The 23,946-nt window shown below is 42.3% G+C and overlaps 1 protein-coding gene across 1 annotated transcript in view; it reads left to right on the top strand.

Moving 5' to 3' along the window:
- EPHA4 (EPH receptor A4) overlaps window positions 1-23,946 on the top strand; it is a 109,864-nt gene that overhangs the window by 47,230 nt on the left and 38,688 nt on the right. The window contains exon 5 of the mRNA XM_064457359.1: window positions 13,342-13,680. Coding sequence (XP_064313429.1) covers window positions 13,342-13,680 — 339 coding nt within the window. The remainder of the gene's footprint in view (window positions 1-13,341; window positions 13,681-23,946) is intronic.

Genomic DNA, 23,946 nt, shown 5'->3' with positions numbered 1-23,946 from the left:
TCACTAGTATCTACTCTCTGAGGTCTGCCTTAGCAGTGATGGAACATTGCTACAATGGTGGTACCTGCAGAGGCACAAAACGCAGCCCTGTATGCGTGGTGCACCTCTGCATTGTGCAAGGAGTGGGGTGCAAGGGGCTCCTGCGGGGGTGGGGGGGAGCTTTTTGCTGTGCTCCCCACACCAAGTAGCCTTCTGCCCACGTGCTTGAGGCAGGTGACAGAAAGCATTTGAAGGGCCTCTGCTGAAGAAGGTAGCCCCTCCAGAAGAAGCTCCCCATTTGTCTGCGTTTCCTGACAAGATGTGGAGACAGAAGGGAGCGTAAACATCAAAGGTTCTTTCAGATGGATTCAGCCTCTAATCAGTTCTTACCAGTTGGTTAAACCAGGTGACAAACCCAATTCCCTTGTGCTGACAGCCATAATAATCAGGCACCTTCTTTGTTCATTATGCTCTCTTTAACCCTGGTATTCTCATTCAGCCCTGCATTTAGTAATCGCTCAGTGTGACGGCGCACTAATGAAGAAATAAAACACAGTATCTGAGATCCATTCTTCTAGCAAAAAGATAGACTCTGCTCCACTGGCTTGTAAAATCAGGTTTCTGTTCACTTGGAGAACTATTAGACCAGGTGAATGAAAGTAACATTAGGTAATTTGGAGAGAACACCTGGAATGGACTGTGGATTGATCCTTTCTTTATTATTTCTAAACACTTTTTAAGATGAAGAACTTCAGCCTTCTTAGGATGTGTTTTCGTAAAGCTTTGACCCTTGGCTATTGATTTCCTTTAGTAATAAACTGGCTGGCCTCGTCACTTATCTCGCCTTCTAGGTTGTGGGAGGACAACCGTTATGACTTTCCATTAGCCTGATTGTGCTAGTGGATGAGAGGGAATTGGAGAATTCCCCTTCCTTTTTCCTGTCTTGCAAATCCCATGGTAAGTAATAAAAACAACACCTACTTCCTGATGCGCTGGTCAGCAGAGGTGCTTCAGAGTATTCTCATTCCCTAACACCGCTTTCTGACGTCTCCATCTATTGTTGAGTTGTAAAAACTGTACCTAATCTTTAGGTGAGCCAGGCATCCAATCTATCAAACTCTAGTTTGTGTTCTGCTCTATTTTAGCTCTGCTAGAGTGAGTAGTTACATATGGCTCAAATCTTGTACAAGTAAGAGCAGAATGTGGAGGGACGTGAACATAGGAGATGGTGGAGTGGGCTGTGTTGGAAGGCCAGGCGTAGACACCCTGACGTACATGTGTTTGCTGATGCATTGTTTCCCTCAAGCTTGCCTCATGGGGCTAATCATCAACATGTCTGTTACCACTGAGGATCAGAGCCGTCCTGGGTCTGCTGCTTGGACCTAGATCAGGAATTTAAACTTACAACTCTGAAGCACAGTGGACTTATCAGCTGTGTGCTTGGGCATGGAGATGGTATGATTGACCTGTAGTACACTTGAGCACAAACTGTGGAAAACATGGACATCTTTCCCTTTTGGAACCATCACGAAAATAACGTTAAGGCAACTGTTCAGACCTTCATTAGATTTCAGTACTTGCTGAGATGATGAGTCTTTCATAAGGTTAGCGATCTAATGGAGAATAAATTGGCTCACCAACACACCAATCCATGAGGCTGGAAAACAGTCAGTCTCAATCATGGTCCTCATCCCTGAATTTCCTTCTCCGTAAGGAGATACTCTGTGAATTGCAGACTGGTGCAGGCAGGTGCAGTTCCCACCCAAGTTAATGGACATTGGTCCCGCATCCCCACCGTTAATGAGTCGGGTTCTCTAACTGTTTCTTAACAAACAATGCTCACATTATGAGTGAGTTTGGAAAGGTTTTGTATTGTTTATATTGTCTGTTCGATTCAGATTATTAATGATTTTTAATTGGGAGCCCTTTACAAAAGAGAGATTACCAACATAGACTGTCCAGCTTGCAATCTGTCTCAGTAAATGACCCTGAATAATTTAGTCCGTTGTGCCACCCAAACAGTGACTGATTGAATGGTATCTTGACGTGGCCTGAAATATTTCTAAAACGGTTGCATTTAAGACAGTTTATACCGGATAGCTTAGAGATAATGAGAGCAAATTTAGTGAGATGCAAGAGAAAAGTGCTTGCTTTAAAAGGGCTTTCTCCAGTTTAGGTTATCAAGAAATCGAAGAGCCTGACTTCAAACAGCAAACGTCACTTACTTGTCTTTACATTCGCCTCTTCTAATTGAATTTAGTGCACTGCTGTATTTCCTCCAGAAAGTATATTGTTTTTAAATTACCATTTCAGTGCTATTACTCAAGGCTTCTGCTTCTAATGCTTTCTGACAGTTATCAGCATAATGAACCATAATGAAATGATGAGCAATCTACAGTGGAAACTCTATGTGGATTCCACTAGAGCTGTGTGACTGTGTTGTTAAAATCTGAATGCATGTTAAAATAACACTGTCCTTATTTGTTTCCAAGGTCAAGGCTTCAAAAAAGGTCTGAAAGGTCTAAACACTTCAGTTTTGTAAATATTACAGTCTAACATATGCCCTTAGCACAATCTTTGCATTTAATATATCTGAGATAAATGTTTGACCCACATTTTCAAAAAAGAGTGAATTTACCTACCTAATAACTGTGCTTGCAAATGAGTAAGATAATTACACAGGAGCTGATTATTTGAGGATATGTTTATTATGATTGCTTAGACTTCTAAATAAACAAATGTGCTCTTTTTCCTTCAGCTTCACTTGTGCCTCTTCTAAATTTCCAGACAGACGCCGATTATCACTGTTCTAGCTTTTAGAAGAATAAGAAAGTAGGGTACAATGTGTGGTCATGATGGCTAGTATGCTTTGCACTGGCTTTGCCATGCTTCTTTCCCAGGGTTTGCATACTTGTTCTGGCACTACTTCAGTCTCACCTCTGCTGTTGGAGCCTGTTCTGTGTAAAATGAAGGATATGCCAATACAGCCTCTGATCTTCAGAAGTTAAATTTATGACATAATAATTCTTCCACATCTTTATATATGTCTGTACCTTAAGTAAATTATTTTGTTCTTAAAGCATCACATAAGGTTGTTCATTATGTAAACAGTACGTCAAAATGCCTTTTAAGGTGCAGTATGGCAGCTGCAAGAGCAGAGGGAACAGTGGGTAGGCAGTAAGGAGAGAGTGATTTTTCTTCTCCACATAGGCTGGGAAAATAGACCATCAGTTGCTGCCAGACTGACAGAAAGGGTTTGTGAGTGATGGGAATCTTAAAGGAGGACGCTGTCTCCCCTCATCTGTGGTGACGGGCTGAAGGAATTAAGAAGACATTGAATAAGAAGGGGAGTGGTTATGGCTCGAAGAGAAGAGACGGGAGTAATTTGACAATATGTGTTTATAATCAGTAGACTTAAAATCATCACTCCCTTAAATACAGCAAGTCTTTATTAGCTGTCTTCTGATTTTCTGGCCAGAGTCTTAAATTAACAGAGACATTTACTCAATTAAGTGGGGGCTTTGATTTGGTTAGTCAGGACCAAGTTCTGTAGAGTCGTTAAAGTAAATTAGAGGGCTAACAGAGTAAGAAATTCAGCAGTTGGGCCAATGCAGAACAACTTATTTTTCTGGTTGGATTTCTTTCCTGTCAGACTGTCAGATAACTTTCTGATACCTGCAGTGGAATTCTTTTTATCTTGAAAGATTTAGTGTACACAGGTGGTATTGTCTGCAGCACACTGTATTGGAGTAGATATGATAAAGTGTCTCAGCATATGTGGCAATGCAAAGTGTTCTTATATGGCGGTTTTTGGAAGAGAAATCCAGTACCCACAGGGGCGGCACCTGCAAGCATCAGGTTCCCACACCTCTGTCAGTGGTAACTGGACCTCTTTGCTTAACTCCCGTAGCGTGGAGAGAAGAGGAAACATTGGTTGGATTGTTCTCCAGGTGAAAGGAGCAAAGCCTATTGTGAAGATGGTAACTAGGGTTCTTTTGGCAAATGAATAGAAAATCGTATATGCCAGTAAAATGGGTATTTTATCACTGGCGCTGGTCCAAGATCCCTAGCTTGGCAGAACTCCCACTGAAGTCAAAAGAGTCATGCCCGAGTAAATAAATTAAGAATTGTTTACCAAATGAGTTGCCTTATTAAAATCCAGTTGCAATGCTAACCATGCACAGAAGGTAGAAGAGAGATGGAAATAGAGCAAATGACTGATATTTCAAGTGGCTGCTGCTGCATCTTGCCGACTGTTGACTTTGGTCTCACCAGTTGTAAAAACACATAATCTATAATGATAAATGGTCAGGAATAGCTAGGCAGACAAGAAGTGAGGGTTGTCTGGACTGTCAGTGCTTGTGTAAATGAGCCCACAGCAACAGGAGACCTGTCCATGACTGCTGAAAGAAGCAATTAGTGGCAGCAACATATACAACTGTCACAGGAAAGCGTGGGCTTTATTTCTGAGCCTAAACTTACACAGCCCAGGTGTTTACTCTGCCTTATAACTTGTCTTTCAGATGTTTAAAGATCAACAACAAAGGCTTATCTGGGGGCTTCACAGCTCACATGCTAAAACATTATTGACAGCTCTGCAGTTGTACATGTTTAATGAAGCTTTATGAGACAGAAAGAGGAGGCCAAGGTGCTTTTGCTTGATGGCTGTGCTTGGCACCTCTTTGCCAGTCATTTTAGAGAGGGAACTTAAAGAGTTTGAAGACATTGATTATTTAATAATTACTTTCTTTGCATCCGCTGTGAAAATGGTAAACTCTGTATTTCACACTCAGCCCTGCCTCCAGGGAGATGAATTTTAGGATCATGATCAAGTTAAAGAGTATTGATTAGAATTGTTAAAGGCTCTCTATACAATAATGGCATCGTGAGGCCTTGTTGAGAGAGTAGCAGTATGGTCACATTGGTGAGGCTGGCAACATGACTAAAAGCCTTAGTGTGGTACTGTCTCTTAGTGCTTGAGCTAGTCCCTTCAAAGGCGCCTGATGTACTTCCAGTGACATTTCATTGCTCTCTGTAGATATGCTCCAGAGATCTTTGGAGTTGTTCATTGTATGGATCTTTTCTTTTTTACACCTCTTCATTTGTTCTCTTTATTCTTGCTGTGTTGTACACAAAAGCTTGCTTTCAGGTCTTATATAGCAGAAGATGTGCTAAACTTTTCACTGCTTCTGATAGTGAATTTCTAGTTAGGTTTTCTTGCTATTAGGCAGTTGGATGCTTACTCCCAGGTGCCTGCTGCTCCTGTAACTTATCAAAGACTTAACTGCTCCTCTGTAGTATAGCCAAGGCCAAGTTGCTGATTCAAAACAGGCCAGATCATACTAGGCTCCTTTTAAATGATGGTGAGTCGTAGTAACCTTCCCTGTTGTATGAATCTTGTTTATTATAGAGCAAATTAGCTCAGCATTCTGAATACCCTGCGTTCCCTTTGAAATCACCGGAGATGAAGAGGGGCAGTGTCTCTGGAGCAGGCTTACGAAGAGGCAGCTTTTGTCAGTCCCGGGCCAAAGCCCATTGAAGCCTGCTGGTCTGCCTGATTGACTTTGATTAACAAACACCCGTAGTTGGCACTCTGCTGCATTTAACAGTATGTTCATCATGTTTTCTTAGTTTGAGGGTGAAGTTAGAAATCTTGAAACTGCAGCAGGTTATCGTGTTATTTTTACTGTTTGCTAGAATAATTTTTAATTTTTATCAAGTGAAGGTCTACTTTTTCTGCATCAAAAAAGAAAGGTGATATTTTCCTCAAGAAGAGTGTGGGAATGGTTAAAGGAGATTAAAGTCTTTTCTACATGCTTGAGGTTTTCTGATGTCTGGTGAGAATTGTCAGTGAAGCTTCCTTCCGATTTCACACTGTCAGGTGAATGCTGACTGAATGCAGGGTGACAACCCACTTGAAAATAATTATCCATTGCCCTGGCTGCAGAGACATCCGTTACCTGATAGAGAAATGTGCTTTTACACGCATGCACAAACAGACTGAGTAAATTATTTTAAAAATAATTTTTCTCCTTCCAGGGCTCAAAAGCCTCACCCTGCTTGTTACTTAGCCACATACATGTCTTCTGAAAGCATCTTTCTTTTAAAGGAGGGTACATTTTAAATGCACTGATCTGGTGACTGACAGGATGCTCATAATGAAGGCTTGCCTTCTTGAGGGTTTGGATTTGAAATATCTCCATTAGCACTTCCACGGAGAGTGTGGGTTTCAGCTTGTGTTTTTAATAGATCTCCTCCCACAGACAGATCTTTCAAGGTAATAAATATTAACTATAGCAGAGGTTAGTAGTAAACAGATGTGGTTACAGTCCAAATACTGATAATATCAGTTCAGTCCTTAATGGGTAATGTTACTGCCAAAATATTCCACTAGCACTGGTAATGGCTGAGGACTAAGCTGGCACAGAAAAAGGAGCTCCTGGTAATGAGACATGTGCCAGGGGACATGCTAAGACAGAGGACTGTGGGCAGGCGGCTGTTTGTGGCTAGAGAGCTTTATTTTGGGCGCAATCAGAGTGGGTTTCTCATAAGTGCTAAATTCACTTCAAAGGCATTAAGTGTCAGAACCCTGTGCTGAGGTGCTTTTTCGTTTGTTTTGTGACATTTTTTTTTCAACCTATGAAAATAGTATATAATGGCTACTTGGCTCTGATAAAATTGGCCAGACCAAAGCCCAGAAATTCATCTTCAGTGCTTTATCCACGGGGCTGCTGAGAAAAGGAAAAAGAATTTTCTTACTTGTCTATAGCTTTGGTGAACAAGACCTGTTTGCCCCAAATTTGGAGATGCTACTTGTCTAAAAGTGGGATTCTGGCATCCTATTAACCTGGAGCAGCAGAGAACCAAGCTGCAAGGTCTTCCATATTTCTTGTCATTTTGTGGGACAACAAAGTCACTTAGGAGCTCTTTTGCTGAGAATCATTTCTTTCTATTCTCCTTCCGCTGTCCTTTAATCCACGCCTCCTAACCATACACTGTTGCTGAACTAAATTAACTGGTTTAGTGAAGACGGTATTCTTTATGTCAAACAAGTCTGTCTGGTCCAGTTGTAGAAAACTGTAATTGAATTTACTGCATACACCCACAGAGACTTTTAGAGAAGCACCTTGCTGGGCAGATCAGTAATAAAAAAGGAAGGTGTAAAATCAGGGATATTAAAACCTTTGTCATAACCATTTAAATACAGTTCCCCAGTGCAGTGCACTTACAGGTCTACCCTCAGATCCCAAGGTTAGTTTCCAGAGGTATTTTTCAGCTGCGTAGATAAGTTGGGTTTACAGCTGTAGGGAGAAAGGGTGGGCTGACTAGGTTGGAGTCTGTCTACACACCTGACAAATCACGCCTGTCTGCCTGTCTTGCTGGAGTCCCTCCAGCTCCCGGAGCCCAGCTACAGCACGCCCTTTGACATGGGTTTGAGGTGTATGGAGTCTGTCAAGGGAGAGGTGCTCTCCTTTGGACTCATCACTTGGCGGCGGTGCTGAACTTGCACTCCTGGTGCAGCCTGGTTGGACCCTGTCCTCGGGCATACCGAGGGTCCTGGGGTCTGTACTTTCCCTTTGGCATGCATAAAAGGCTGGGTGTGACCGATCCCTGAGGGCAGCAGGAATTTACTCAGTGGCAGCTAATCGTGTTTGTGCTATTTGCCTTTGAAATTGTTCATTGCGTTCAGGATAGACTTTCTTTTTCCTTGGTGGAATGATTTTGCCAGTTCCCCTAGGCTGAGTCTCCTACCGTTGTACTGTTATCTTTTGGTGGCAGATAGAAAGGGACTTTGGGATAACGTCCTCTACAGGATGGTATCCGAACAACAGGCAAACTTTGAGCTGACAATCTCTGATAGTCCCTCAGTGTGTGGGACAGCTGATTTAAATGCAAAATACTATTTTCCTTGAAAATAAACAGTTTACTGATGAAATGTTGTTATGCCAGTATTAGTCTGCAGTCTGCTTTGCTTCACAGCTGTGGCCCCTTGCTATCTGCACCCCACAGGTGCTAGTTCAGCCCCAGATACAGGGTCTTCACTGCGGAAGCTGTATGTGAGTCACTCGGATGCTCAGACCGGACTTGATGCCGGGTATGAATCACAGAGGCTCGTTAACTATGCCCACAGAGACCTATAATCCACAGACAGCTGGCACACAGGTGATGTAGCAGGTGGAGATGTCCTGTGGTCTGGAAAGTAGGAGGGAGCCCGTCAGGTGTTAATATGTGCCCTTGTCATGGTTTCCATCATGCCTCTTATCAGAATCGCAGTGGCATACGGGTGGCTTCTGACTGGAGATGGGCTTGGGTATTTTGTAAGAAGGGAGGGAGAGATATAATGATGGATGAAAAGTTAAAATGCAGCCTAAGATTGTGCTAAAATACATCATTACTTTTATACAAGTAATGCTCATGCTATTAATCCTTTAAAAGCTCTAGTTTCCCTGAATTTTCATTTGACATAGGATACAACCTTGTCCTTAAGACAGATCTGTCTATCTGTGGGTGAAAGAGACAGATAAAATGGCTATAGCTTATTGCAGCAAGAGAAAGCCAAACAATCTGCATTGCCCAATACATTTCAGTAAATCTAATAGGAGGGTTGAGGAAGATAGCAAGATTAGCTTGACAAAGATTATTTGTTGCTAAACAGACTCTTCAGTGTTTCCCTCAGCCCTGACACACACAATGAACTGCTCCACCCAGGGCCTTTCCATTTGCTTCATGGCTCAGTTGATTTTGATGGGTTTATTGTGAAGCAAGATTTATGGAGCCCAAGGAAGGAATAAAATTAAAAACTTCCGTTCCCTGTGTTCCCACAGAGGAGTCCCTCATGTTCGCTCATGGTGCTGGTAAATGGCCTGGGTGAGTGATCTGGCTTTCAGGCCCCATGATCAAACTGTGTCCTCTTTGCATCTCCCAACCGGAGATGTGTGAGCAGCTCTGCATCCATCTCTAAGGTTCTGTTGTCTTGGGCAAGGAAAGAGAGAGCGCTTGGCTTCCTAAAATCACAAAATTGACTTCAAAATTAGTTGTTTTACAGTATAAAAACATCTAGATTTTTTTTTCTTCTGTAGGGACTGTCATATTCTTAAGCTCTTCTGGGCTATGTGGCAGTATTAGCTCCGTGCTTCCAGAGTGCCGAATGGATCATGCAACAGCATGCTTTCATCAGCAGGAGTTTTAAGAAAAACACTGTAAATCGAGGGGTTTGGGACAAAATCACAGATGTTGGCACCAGTTTCAGTGGTACAGCTCCTTGTGTCCCCTCTCATCTGCCCTGTAGCTAGATTCTTCTGCAGGAGGACAGAGGGTTTGTGTGAGGGCAGTGGTCTGGCCAGCAAGATGCCGTTCCTGCAGAATCCTGCTGGCTGGGTTCATCCGGAAACAGCACTGGTATTTCTAGCTAGCCACGGCCCTGAAAGAGTTTTCATCTCATCTGTCGGCAGCAGCTCTGTTGTCAGAAACAAAGCAAATCCTGATCACCATTGAAGGAGCAGATACGCCCTGTGTTGCAACATCTGAAACCAGGCCCATCGATCTGAAACTCCCCCCAACTCCCAGCACCAACAGCTCCATTGATGACTATGCTCCAGAAAGAAAAGAAATTGCATTTCCCCTCACTGTAATGTCAGCCCACCATTTGGAGACTCCCCCGCATCTTCCTTTTCATGCTGGAGATGGTGCACTCATCTCTGTGACCTGCAAGCATCTGCTTCCCTGGTTTTCCGCTTCATTGCGTCTCTGTTTAGACACTGCAATGCCCTGTCCCACATACTAATTACTGACTTTTTGCTTCTGAGAAGCTTGATTCATTCTGGCACATTTTCCCACGTGAAACTGGACCTAGAGCCTTGGAAAATATCTTAATAGACATCAGAGCAAGTCTGAGTTTAACCCCAAACTGGCTGCTGTATCTGAGCTAAAAGCCGCCTCTTTCAGATCATAACTGTGGCAGTACCTTCCTCATGTGGAGTACTTTGCTTCATAAATATGCCCCCGAAATGAGGGCAGCCTTGGCAGAGCCATGTGTTGCTCAAGGCAGGGAGGTGTTTGCACTGGCATCACCTTATCTCAGCTCTCTTGGCTATGCTCCAAGCTGCTGCTCTTGCTTCTGTGATTGCAGCACGTGAATGCTCTGTAAGAAAATGCCTTTTGCTTTTTCTTGCGGTAAAGCTCTTGCTGTTTCCCACAGAAGTAGTTTCTGTTCAGGGCTTGCTGCTGCCAGGTACTGAATGGCCTCTGGGAGGACAGATGTCGACAGCTCCCACTCTGGCAAGGTCAGACCTTTGCTGCACAGCGTGGACTTAGGCTAGCAGTCTACTGAGGCTGCTGGTTTCCTCCTTTTGTTTGTCCTCTTCCCTCCTTGACAGTACAGAGGGATAAATGTTGTCACCTTGTGCACCTGCCCGCCCTGAAGAGAGAGCTCTGACATGAGGCAGTGTGGGGAGTTTTGGGGTAGATGGGTTTTAGACCAGTTCCTGCTTGGGGCAGTTCCTGTGTTGCCACTCAGGTTCATGATTTCAGGAGTGTCTTCCACCTCACTGCACTCAGAGTGTATTTTTGAAAAAGGAGGCTCTGTATTTGCATGCTAAGCAGAGACAGCTTTCTCCTGGCGAGAGGAGCTGGCAAACCCAGTTTTTTGGGGAAAGAGAGCTGGCTGTGGGCCAGAGGCGCTGGGCTGAGACTTGGGACCGATGTCCAGATGTGCAAGGCACAGCTTGTGTGCCCTTGTCATCTCACCACATCGCTCTCTACCTCAGTTTCCATGTGATTAATGGAGATTTAAAGCAGTTCCCTTTTCTTTCTCTGCTAGTTTCTAAGCATTTTTGGAGTAGGAAATGTCTCTTACTGTGTTCAGTAACTGATCTTTGAGTAAAAGGGCTTTGTCCTTAGGAGTCCTAAATGCTGCCACTGTATAAATAAAAGTAGTGAATGTCAGCCCAGTGGTGCAGCAGGCAGGAGGGTTCCCCATCGCAGGGGCTGGTCTGGGCTCTCGCTTCTCCTTGCAGTAATTCTGCCTGTCAGCCCCGATTAACTCGGAGACTGTTTCAAAGGTTTGGCAGGAAGGGAGGATTTCCCTCTTTTCAAAATGAATATATTAATTTTGTATTTCTGAAGTGAGCACAGAGAAACAATCCTTGCTCAGCTACTCTTGTAGCAGAGGCCTTTCATTTTAGGTACTGAAGTTAAGTAGATACATTGGACCTCTATGTAATTTACGACTCTCTTCTTAACATACCTGCCTCTCCTAAAATAAAAGGTCCTGTCTCCTGTTGAACATGTGTTACACCCTGGCAGCTTTCAGCACATACCCAAGGATGTGATGCAGCCTGCAAAACCTTGTCCTCCACAGTGTGCTCAGGTCTCAGGCTTTTAGATGCACCTGATGAGTCAAGGCAGCCAGAATTAATCTTCACCATACTCTCCTCTTAACGGCTTAACCTCTTCACTGCTAGACTTGAGTCACATTGTAATTTCAGCAGAATTTCACACTAACGTATTCGGTTCCCATCTTACCGTGATGGCTGGTTTTGTACCTTTGGCGTGTGAGAGACTATGATTGATTTATTTATACACTTAATGAAACTATTGGTGCTTGCTTTTTTTTCCAGTTTCATAACATTTGACAAATAACATGAATGGAAAACCTGGAATGAAACTTGCCAGAACTTCCCCTTCCTTTTCTGCCAGGAGATCCGGTTGAGCTTTTTTTTTAATTCCAACCATCAAATGTATTTTGATAAAATTTAAGAAGCTTTCACGAGCTCTTCTATCTTGAATAAAAATTGAATTTGACTTTCTATAAATGTTTTTTCCAGTATTTTTAAAATAATAATACTTGCATTTAAAGCTCTAACTCTGAGTAATTGCTAAGGACTGCTATTCTTACTGTGTTCGAGTATGGATCATTACATTTTGCAAGCTTCCTTCCCACTCTGTTTCGTTTCTGTTCAATATAGTATTTACCTTATATCCTGTCCCAAAGTATTGTGTGCGTGCGTGCATGGTCAGAGCACCCTCATGCTCTGCCCCAGAATAGGCTGCCTTTTGATGATCAGCAAAGCTTTTTGTGATGTATAAAATACCCGTCTGTTTCATGGAGGTGCTCTGAATCATCCTTGTTAAATTTAAGGGTACAGAAAGTGTGTCTCACCTCAACTACATTGAAATTAGATTGAGAGTCACAGGATTGGTTCTTCTGCATTTTCAGTGTGCTTATTGGTTTTGGGCCTGTGGGGATTTAGGCATATAAAGAAGACTTCTGCCTGTGCGTTGGTTACAGAGTGAGGCAGGGCACTGCTGGAGGCAGTTTTGCCCAGTCGGGCAGAACCGACCATTACAGTCCCGGCGGGTTGCTGAAGATGCCAGGAGGAGCTGCCTCCTGCGGGCTCTGCTCTGCTCCTGCCACCCCTTCTCTGCACCCAGCTCTGCCCCTCCTGCCCAGGGAAGTCCTCCCCAGCCTGCCTTTGGCTCCATCCCCAAATTCTGTAGTCCCCATGCTGGAACCAGCTGGGAATTGTTTGGCAGCCTGTTTATGAGTCTTAAGGTCTGCTGTGCCTGGGGTGCAAGAGCTGACCTTGTGTCTCTGATGCAGCCTTATTTCCAAGCTTTCTGTAGGGTCTCTTGTTCCTGACCAGTTTTCTTGTATCAGCTCTTCTTTCAGCTGCTCACTGTATTTCCCTTCCCAATTCTTTCACATTCTCCAGCACTACCCTACTGTAACCGTTATTCTCTGTCCTTCAAAGCCTTAGTTCTGTGTCCGGCTTTCTGCTCAAATCTCCTTTCTGCATCCCAAAGTGTCATGTCCAGCTCCCTGCTTGATGGGCTTCAACGCTCACTGAATGCAGTCTGACATCAACTTGTCTGAAAAATATTGCACGTCTATTCTTAAGAAGAAAATATTGGGAGATCAACAATTTCAATGAGAGTCTGCCTGTAGGTAATGGGGGACCTTGAAAATCTCAAGTGAAGCGTGAGTTAGTGCATTTGATGCTCTGCTCAGGAGATCATGGAAAAATTAATGTAAAATATGTAAATTTGAAGTTTTTCATAACAAGTATAAACAAGTGAAAGTGGAAAAAAAACCATTCTTGTTTAATTGCAGTACTGGGCTTTCAGGCTCATTTAGAGCTGGAAAATACTGTTAATTCATAAGATGAAGAGATCAGAGTTTGACTTACCACTTAATTTTTCACCTTCATTAAGAACATGCAAAAGTAAAATCCTGTGTGATCTCTGCTGTCCTTGACTTAACTGGGAGCTGCATGCTCTCAGTATCACCCAGGACCCTAAGCCTGAAGATACTATGTAAGGTTTTTCCAGTTACTAAAAACATGTGGACTTTGTTTTTTCTAGGCCCTCCGTCTGCTCCCCTGAACCTGATTTCCAATGTCAACGAGACATCGGTGAACTTGGAGTGGAGCCCCCCCCAGAACAAAGGTGGTCGGGAAGACATCTCCTACAACGTGGTATGCAAGAGGTGCGGTGCCGGCGACCTCAGCCGCTGCCGGTCCTGTGGCAGTGGTGTACACTTCAGCCCCCAGCAGAACGGCTTGAAAACCACCAAAGTCTCCATTACTGACCTTCTGGCACACACTAACTACACCTTTGAAGTCTGGGCGGTGAATGGAGTGTCCAAGCAAAATCCCAGCCAGGACCAAGCTGTGTCAGTCACTGTGACAACTAACCAAGCGGGTAGGAACCTAAACAAAAATTTTCTTTCTCTTCTACCTGTTTTTTAGGAAAGCTGTGATTTCCATTATGTTTAGCATTAGCAAATGAATGCAGGAAGCCCTAAGATGCGTAACTGGGTCAAACACTTATTTTCTGGTTATTTATATGAATAGTTTAAATTCTTTAGAGCCAGAAAAACAGAGAAAGGTTTGACTCCTGTAGCTGGGAGCAGAGCTCTGTTGCAGCATGCTGTGAGGACGCTGGGAGGCATTCTGCAGAAGCAGAACAGCACAGCCGCCCTGGGTGATGCGAGAGGACAGAGCCAGGGCCGCCAGCAGCTCGACCCTTTGTAGGGGAGACCCTGCACATGGATACGAATATGGCCTTGGTGTTTGCAGAGGGCAAAATATGCACTCGGGCAGCACAGAATTGTGCTTCTGCCTCCTTCCAAAAAGGGCTATATAAGATTCTGAAAGAAGAATGAGGTAGTGCTCCCTTGCCTGCCTGCTCTCTCTCCTCTCCCTGCAAAGTCAATTAGATTCTGTCCCATTGTTAAATAAATACCTCCTTAACCTGCTGCTAACAACGTTTCAATCGATTAGAGCTAGCGTTACTTTAGAAATCCTATATGAGCTTTCATCTTCATGCTGGCTGAGTTTTGCGTTTCACTCATCTGGGAGAGTGAAATACCATTTCTGTTTATACCTGGTTATTTCAGATACCCTAGGCAGTTCTACTTTTTTCAATCCCTGTGCTTGACCTAGTAAAGTCTGCTGCAGCAGGCTGCCGTTTAGTTTTGATGATCATTCGTATGATTTTTTAATTACATACAAACATTTCTTGTTTGCAGCTAGCTAGTGTTTCAAGCATAGGGTCCCAGCTGAATTTTTAATTTAATGCACAAAATTATATACATTTGAATAGGACACTGCTGTCTGCAAATTAGATACCCGGACTGTCAGACTGGCTACAAGACCGTCAAACCTGTTACCTAATCACTTACAGGGCTGATTGCCTTCAAGTCCCACAGATGTTGCAGGTATTCAGCACCTTAGAGCGTAGCTTACAGGGTTATCATTTATTGTTAGACTTACGGTGTATGGGACAATATTAATATTTTATATTTTGATAGTACTGGACTATATAAATATTTTGAATTCTGTTTCCTAGTAGATGCATGTGAAAAAGAGGTATGCAGAGTCTAAAACTACAAATTTCAGCTGTAGTCCAGAACGCTTCAATATTGACAGTGAGAGATACATTCAGTTCTGCAGTGGCAGTCACAAGCAAAATTGTCAAGTTCACACTGAAGCTCCTTTGAAAATCTGGTCCGGTGTTTTTTGTTCTTCACACATAAAGTTGACAGCACCTCTTTTAAATTATGAGTGAAAAATTCAAACTATCACTTTGCCTAGTGAAAGAAGACTAATAGAGAACAGGCTATTACAGAGTCTTTAGAGAAAGCTGCAGGAGAATGCTGTCATACGCTATACGAAAAGAAAAGGTTGAGAACAGCAGCAGGGACAGTGGTTTTGTGCTATGAGTGCTTAGCAAAGAGAGTATTTCTGACTGATTTTGGCATGTGTAAGGATTAGTGGATGCATATATGCATGAATAAGTGAGTGGGATCCATCTACCGTGTGAAAATTCTACCATCTTATGCTTTAATATGCAAACTGAAATCTGATTGAATATGCAAATAAGAATTGATTTTGTTTATTATCCATGAGTAGCAGTTCTTTCACATCAGGAAATTTGTATTTTTGCCAACATTTCCAATTATGAAACATGCCCAGTCTATCAAATGCTTCAGAGGGCCGGAGATAACTGTGCTGGTACAAATGAAAATTAATTCCAAGGTGCCAGTGTTGGCATTCTCCCCTTCTTCGTACAGCTTTGTGTATTCTGCTGCATAGAAGATCTAAATAGAAATGGGTGGCCTGAACCTACAGATCTTACCTGAGATAAATAGTCCTTACATATGCAAATAATCCATTGATTTCAGTGAAACTGCTAGCTTGAGTAAAGGTTTGTAAAGTTGGACCCTTGGGTTTTACAAGTACTGATCTGTTTAATCATTGTAAAGGTGTGTCTGGGGTACATTAAAATTCTTGAGCCATTCATTTTCTTTCACTGTATTTCATTATAAAGAAATAATCTCATGACAGAGGACTGCCACAGGCTTGGTTTTGATCTTGCACTAACGTGAAGCTACCTTGGTTTCTTTGCAGCAATTTCTAAATTAAGATTAGAGCCAAGCTCCTCCTTTAGTAACACTCTTTCCTTGTTTTGCTAATAAAAATGAAACTACCAACACTGAAAATCTGTAAACGCCTTCATTGTTTTTGCTGTTTATGCTTGTGCTTTCCAACATTTGATAGGAAAAAAAAAAAAAGTTGTTAATGTGGCTTTGATAGAATTAAAGATGTCTATAGACATGAACAGTGCTTTTGGGTTGTATTCTAGGAATTTGCTGGAACTGTTTGCAAAGGGTGCATCTTTGAGTTAAATTCAGTAGGGAAGATAAGTGTGAAAGGGACCAGGAAATCCTTCCTCTTAACAGCAGTCTCAAAATGACATCCCAAATATGCAACCGTATAATCTGAAAAAAAAAAATACAGAAATTCTAGAATGCAGTTTTTGATGTCAGAATCAGAAATCTGAATATTTGTATGTTTGCGTGCATTGGTACCAGGTCCTGCAGTATGTATGTATTTGGAGATGGACAGAAAGCAATGAGAAATCAGTTACTGGTATATTCAGTACAAAATTGAAGAAACGTGTTGCAATGACAAAAATGCAGTTGAAAGGCACAGGTGGTTTTTTGTTTGCTTTTGCCATTTTACTCCTGGAGATAATGAAGTTAGGCCGTTTATTTTCCCTTTTTGTTTAGAAACTCTCCGGTTTCCAATACTGTAGAAAAATGTTTAAATGAAAATAAGCTTTTGCCATTCAAAGTAGGATCAAAAAGCATCTGAAAGTATTTTCCTGTATCCTTTGAAAAGGTCCTGGGCTTCATAGTGCCTTTTTTTTTTTTTTCTTAGAGAGAGAAGCTAAATTTCAGGCTTTGAATCTCTGAGTGAAATACTTCAATGTTGTGACATTTTAAGAATTTCAAATGGTGAATTCATCTAGCTATTCTACATGTTTGGTGTAGTATTTTGGGGGGATTTTTTGAGATGGGAACCACCACTCTTTTTCCATATAAGATTAAAAAGAAATTAAAAAAGGATGGAACACTGAGCTGTTGAAATTTGGAGCCAGTGCCCTTAGCACAATGAGTACCTGGAAATGCTGATATTAAGGGTCTCCACGAGCAGTGATGATTTTTCTGGCTTTCTGTTTTTGATCAAATGAAATCAGCACTTCGTTCATCTTTTAAAAATGTGAAATGACTTGTGGAAGAGATGCAAACCAGCAATTCTCATGCGATGCTGCTAGGAGAGGCTAATTTTGATGAGAAACCCTACCAAGCGGTTGACTGAATAGCTCAAAAATCCCCAGGCTCTTTTTTTTTCTGCTAAGGATAATGCTGCGAAGCTGTTCAAAATTAAAAGTAAATCTCTCAATAAAGAGACCTTGCTCACAGCGAGCAGGAAGCTTTTGTTTTTTTGAAGAGATGCTAAACAGTTTATATTTTTAGTAAAGATTACAGCCGAGCTGTTTAGGTCTCCAACCTGACAGCCAGGTTCACTGCTAAGTTCATCTGTGTGCATGTCCGAGGGGCAGCACTGCAAGCACAAGGTTTTGCATGGATAAAGCAGGGGGCAGTGGTTGGGGGGAAGCCTACACAAGCTCTAAATGAGATTTAAAATGCAACCTCTTTATGCTGCTCGCTTTCCTCCTTTCTTTTTGTTTGCATTTTATGAGGGATGGGTGTCTTTCTTGCTTCTTTGCTTGTTGGAGTTAAAACGGTTGGTATTTCTGAATAAATAGACTACCTGGTGATTTGTTACTGTGTTAGGTTACCTTGGGCTCAGTGCTTCCTTAAGTGGACCAGCACAGCTACATGGAGGCAGGATATGCCAACTAGGATTAAAATACAGTATAAATAAACAAACTTACTCTTTCTTCCGCATCAGACTGGATGTTTTCAAGCTTCCTGTGCTCAGGATCAAGAACTGGTCTTTTGTATGAATCTCTCAGGCTCTCTGCCCCATTTTTCCCCTTTTTCTGTTCTCACTCCTCTCTCTGACTCCTTTGTCTCTGTGATGCCCCACACCTTGCCTGTCCGGCTGTCTGTTAGCCTGTCTCAAAGCTGCTTCATCTCAGAGGCAGAGCAGTGTGTCTGGCTGTGCTGCTGTCCTTCCCCCCCCTGCTTCTGTATTCTCCCCCGGTCCCTCACCGTCACTCAGAGCCCTGCGGTTGTTCAGTATCCATTTCAAGGCAGGAATTAAAATGGGTCATGGTGCCACCAGGACTTGAGCACCACTGGGAAGACCTGTGTGAATCGAGTATTCTTCTGGGACAGGTTGAAGTTGTGGTGACCACACTGATGAACCCAAAATATTGACATTCAGTGCAGGGAAGGAAAATGTCAGCTGTTACTCAAGTTTATTTAGCCTTCAGGTTTGTTTGTTGTTTATGCTCTTAATTCCATTTCTAAAGGGAGAAAAAAATCGGAAAGATCCTGATCCTTTGAGGATGGTTGTGCCTTCAGTTAGAGATGGGGGGGAGGAGGAGTTATTTGCTTCCAGATGAGTCACCAGTTCTACTGGACTTCTTGTTAGGGGAATATATATTCCCATTTTGCATTTCGGTGGGTCGTCTTTGAAAGCCCATGGTTCCTTTCAAATGCTGATCAGCATTCCTCACATGTTGTACAGAACAGCACAGAAAATGCGTATAAGGTCTTACATTGTGCCAGTGCGATTTAGCCTATGCAGAGCTAAATTTGCAGTCAGTAAAAATTCATGGACGTACATTGCCCTTGGTCAGTGTGCACTCCTCATATCGACAAAGTAATAGGTGCTCAGGCAGATCAAAAGGAAAACATGCAAAGGCCAGGAAACCTAAGGTTTTCAGTGTATTCTTTTTAACGTGCTACTTTCCTGGATATTTATAACTTATCTATAAAGAATTGCTCCGTAGTGAAACATCAAAGGACATTGTTAAGTAGATTTCAGTCGCAGAGCTTTCTTTAGGTGACTGCATGAATACCCATAAATACTACTGGAAAATAAAATCAACAGATACTCTGAAGATTGATCGATCTATCTGATTCTCTAAACTCCATCATGTTTTTTGAGTCTAGTCCTGGTTTCAGTATAAATAACAGTAAATCATTGCTGTTCCCTGAGAGGGAACATAACATATTTTTTTTGTTTTTGTATGTGGTGATATTTATGTGCATATTGAGAACCTTATCGATAGGGAGGTGGTAAAAGATGTTAATTTTGCTTTAAAAAAATAGCATGGTCTGTAGTTGTTCAGAGTGCTATAGTTTCATGCTTAGCTCTTGCAAAAAATTTCTTTTTTTTTTTTTTAATGTAATCCTGGTGATGAGCTGTTTCATTGTTGTGTTGAAACATAATTTTGAAGGGCTGTATAACCCCAAGGAAGATGTCATCTCCAAATAGCTGGGGAAGGAGCTCTGTGAGCTTGAAGACAGGATTCATCATACAGTTGTGTCAGAGTTTTGCAGACCCTCTAAAATAGTGGAAGTTGGCAAAATAAGTTGTTTTCTGTTCAGATATCACCGTTCCCTAGTGCCTGCTGAGGGTATCGGGAGGCTCGTGGAGGTCGGCTGCCCTTGCATGGCTGGTGGCTCTTCCAGTCCTGTTCCCTGCCTGGCTCCCTTGGGTGGTGTGAGGACAGGGTAGTGCTGGTGAGGTTTAGGGCGTTGTAGAGGGCAGGATTAAGGTACTGGGACAGGCTGTTACTAGGCGAGCGTTTTGGACCAGTTGGAAGGTTTTGAATGGCCTAACCTGGAAGCTGTGAATGTGGGTGAGTTTGTGTTTTTGGCCAGAGGTGCGTGTGGTACTCCAGATGCTGGGCATAGCAGTACCTGGCTGTACTGGCTGGAGACTTCCCAGACATCCAGGAGTCAATTCAGTCCTGTCCCCACCCCAATACAAAGCACTTGCTACCAGCATGGTCCCACCCTTTCCAGTTACTTGTTCCCTGCAGCCAAAGGATACAAATAGCCTTGTTCCAGGAGTCCTTTTACAGGCACAGAAATCCGGGAGGAAAACTTGTGCACGTAGCTGGGTGTGTATAAACAGTCACAGCACCCTGGCCACCCAGTTCCCTACAAGCATGATTTAAAATAATCTCTTGGCAAACATCTGGATACATGCCAGATGTCCAGAGCATGGGATGTGCCTGTGATATTTCTAGCTGCAGCATTCTTCTTTCTGCAAAATGTCAGGGTAATGGAAAAGGGGAGTTGAAAAGGGGTGTTTTTAATTTGCTTTAAAGGTGTTTGTACTAAGGATGATGGATCAGCAGTCTCCTTGTTCCTCAAATGGAGCTGTGTCAGGCATGAATTCAGTAGGGAAAAAGATTCCAAACTAGTAGGCAGGGACTTGAAAAAGGGGTGATCCGTGAGCGTGACACTCTGATTTGATGCGGCATCTTGCAGAATTCCAGGCTAATTTTATGCAACTTTCTCATTTTGAATCTAAACCAGTGTGGTTTCTAAGGCTTTGCATTTATCTACTAGACATCAGCAGCAATCCCCCCCCATACACACATTTTCAAGCAGATGGGTTGGGACAAGTTGTCAGCTGCTGTAGGGTTTCACCTGCTGTAATCGGTGAGGTGACCTGCCAGGTTGTGCAGGACAACGACCTGCCTCATTCTTCCCTTGCTTTGTTTCTCTAAGGGAGTTGTGCTTTGACTTTTTGCTGTCTGAGGATTTACATCAAAGGGAGTTACCATGAGGACTTTTGAAGCAAACCAAATAATGTATTTTGAGAAACCACAGAGCTTTCAAATATAAATGCAGTGGGAGATCCAGAAAGAAGATAAACAAGAAATTTGGGAATTACGTGGAAGCAAAGAGTTAGGAATACTTTCGAATGGGCAAATTTCAGTGTTGATCATGAGATTTCTCAGAGCCTCAGAGATGGCGTACATTGACTGCTTCAGGTTTCTTCTGCTCATTTAATTACGTGTGTAAGATAATGTGTCTGAGTAAGGAGCTTCTCCAAGCTGGCAGATGCAAGTGGGAGTTTCTTATTAACAATTCTGTGTTCCTGCATAGGCTTTAACTGATGGTCTGTAATAAATGTGTAGTTATAAGCATACGTGCTCCCGTCTTAAAAACAAAACTGGGAAAACTATTGTTGGGAGGGATTAAATTATTATTTTAAGGTAGCTACAGCTTTCCACAAAGGCATAATAATTAAAATAACAACTGCCTGCTTGTTGGCAAAGCTGCCTGCACCACCCATTTCCATGAATTTGTATTCAAGGTGGGGGATACAAGTCTTGGTCGGAAGGAGAAAAAAAAGAGCGCTTTCTAAAGATCCTTAGTAAATAACCAGCTTCAGGGTTCAGTGAACAGCTTAGACAAGTTGCATATCAGATAGAGCCAAGAAGTAATTGCAGCATTTAAATGAAAGTTTGCTCACATTTTTAAAAAAGATCTCATGGTTTGCTATGGAAAATGGAGGTTAGTTACATATCCTCCTGGGGAAAAAGGCATTTAATTTCAGGACTGGGTAGCATTGACCATATTTAAATTATATAAATTTACTTTTAGGAGGCATCAAATCAGATCAAATTCTGGTCTCAGAGATCTTGGTACAGATGAATAGTTACCAAACTGACAGAGATGAAGATAGTCCTGCAGCTTTTATTTGCTCTGGACTATTTAACTGCGCGTTTCCTTTTGCTGGCAGGGCACTGACATTTTACATTCGTGAAGCTTGCAGTGCAGTCTGAGTGCTTCCTAAACAATTGGCAAGGAAATATTCTCATGTGAAAGGAGATTTTCTCCAGGAATGTTTGTGGCTACTGAATGTTTAGACGGGCTTCTAAATTTTCTAGTTGTTTTTGCAGCTGACTAAATTAATTGGAAAGCAGCCAGAGAGACAGCAGAGTCCAGTCTGTAGTTGAGCAACAATAAAAGGCTTCGCAGAACTTTATCAAAGCTTCCATTAACCCCCTGCTGGTGTCCTCAAACAGGATTTTTTTGAGAGAGAGGAAACACAAAAGCTGGGCTGCACAACTGCCCCTGTGTGTCCATTCAAAGGTTTTAAATCCACACAGTTACTAATTAAAATGCCATGCAGAGTAGCACAAATAAACATCGCTACCTCCCGAAGCCCAGAGTTTCTGCACTGTCTCATAGTTTGGAGGGCAGGATGCTGAACTGACCCCACAAGGGTGCATAAAGCTCCCTTTGGTTCGGATATTCTGTCCTTATATGAGGAATTGCAAAACGTGTGTCAAGTCCATCCATATGCATGAAATCATACTCCCAGGATGCCATCCCAAGGCTGCCTGGTTTTGGTTTTTGGTTTTTGGGGTTTTTTTGGTGGTTTTTTGTTTGTTTTTGTTTTTTCCTCTTTTTTTCATGGCATTGCGTTGAACCATGAGGACTAAATAGAGCTGTGGCATGCCTGCTGGTTCTCTATAATCATGTTTGCCAGATTTTGGCGGACATCAAAATGCTGAGCACACGAGTGAATACTGCTCCTTTCATTGGGAAATGTCACTTTAGATTTAGCCCCACGTGTGAACTGGTGTGCAGGGAGCGTTTTATTATCATGGCAGAGCTCCAGTGGGCTTCCCCTCCCAAACAAAGCAGGCAAATGTGTAGCCTCTATCTGCATCTACTTGAAGGATTTCACGGCATCTCCTTAGATTAAGGTAATCTGCCTTCATTACTAAATTCAGGAACCAGAGTCCCAGAATTCTTAGTAGTGCACTCCAAGAATGGATTCAGGATCTATGAAAGTTGTGATTTGTAAATGGATAATAGCAAAAGTTGATCGTGGCTTTGAATTTATCTTTTAAAATAGTCTAGAGACGTGTAGGAAGCTCAAGCATTTGTATTTTATTCCTCTGGTCATTTGTATTTCAAAACCTCTCTTATGGAGAAGTCCTACTGTTAATTTAAAGGGAAGTGATAACTTTTGTCTTAGTCTTCTGAACTCTTCCTGCAGAATTTATTAGGATTTTTATCCCTGCTATTGAATTATATCACCCAGTCTTAAAAAGATGATTGGCTGATTCTGATTTTTTTTTATTAAATACTTCTACTATTCCATAATATCCCTTTGGTTTTGTCTGTATTAAAAATCCATTGAAATTATCCATGGATTCTTACAGACAGAAAAACCCTTAACCTGTAGTGTGCTTTGGATATAAATGTCTTGCATTTCCATGGATTACTGAAGACTAAAAGGAAAGCAGGGAAGTTTTTAATTAGCTTTTTATTATTTTTAATTTTCTATGTGCCATTAAATGATCCTATCAGTAAATAATAGAACAAGTCAGTTTTGGCTAAGGAAAATAGGAAGGTATAGTGGGCTGGAAGAAGTGTCTCATATATGAGTTGAGTTTTGTGTGCTGTCCATTTATTTTGGCAACAAAATAAAGCCATAATCTCAAGACAACTTACTACAATGGCTCCCTGGGAAGATTGCACTTGTCTTGATAACATACTGCATTCTTTAAATCCGTCCTCTGAATCAGCCTCAATTTATCTTTCTTAGCACAAAAGGGAATGCAGATGGAATGGCTGCAGCCTCCCTTCTAGTTTATCAGGATATTGTGTACACACATAAATAAGACAGAAAGTGACTGGAATATGTAAATGTCTCACTGTTAAATCCCGTGTTTTTCAAGCTCCCCAGGCACTCTGGGACAGGGTGGCCAAGGGGAGTCCTGTAGGAACTGCAGAGATTGGTGGGCTCTCCGTTGTACTTCAGACGTGATGTGCAGACCCAGCAGTGCCTTCCCAGAAGTGTTTCAGCCATTTGCTTTCACTGCCGCCTGCGCTGAAGGTTAAAACTGCAATTATGCAAGTACTGGGAAGTACTGATATGAAAAGAGTGGACTGGGCTCAGAGAGAGACTTATTTAGCACTGCTTGCAGATGTGGCATGTTTCTTTAATCAGAAAATATCCATATTTGTTACACCAACAAGCTGTAAACATCACAGGTTAAAGGGGCTCTGTAGCACAGGAGTTTCCTAGTTTATTTTCAGTCTGATCCTTAAATGGAAGTTACCAGCTTCCTCTGGATCAAATGAGAAGATAATCAAATATATAGACCTGTTGATGACAAAACTGAACTGAGAACAAAACCATGAACCTTAATAGGGAGGAGAGA

This window comes from Phalacrocorax carbo, chromosome 7, assembly GCF_963921805.1.
Source record: "Phalacrocorax carbo chromosome 7, bPhaCar2.1, whole genome shotgun sequence".
NCBI lineage: Eukaryota > Metazoa > Chordata > Aves > Suliformes > Phalacrocoracidae > Phalacrocorax > Phalacrocorax carbo.
This window is presented reverse-complemented; position numbering and strand designations above follow the sequence as displayed.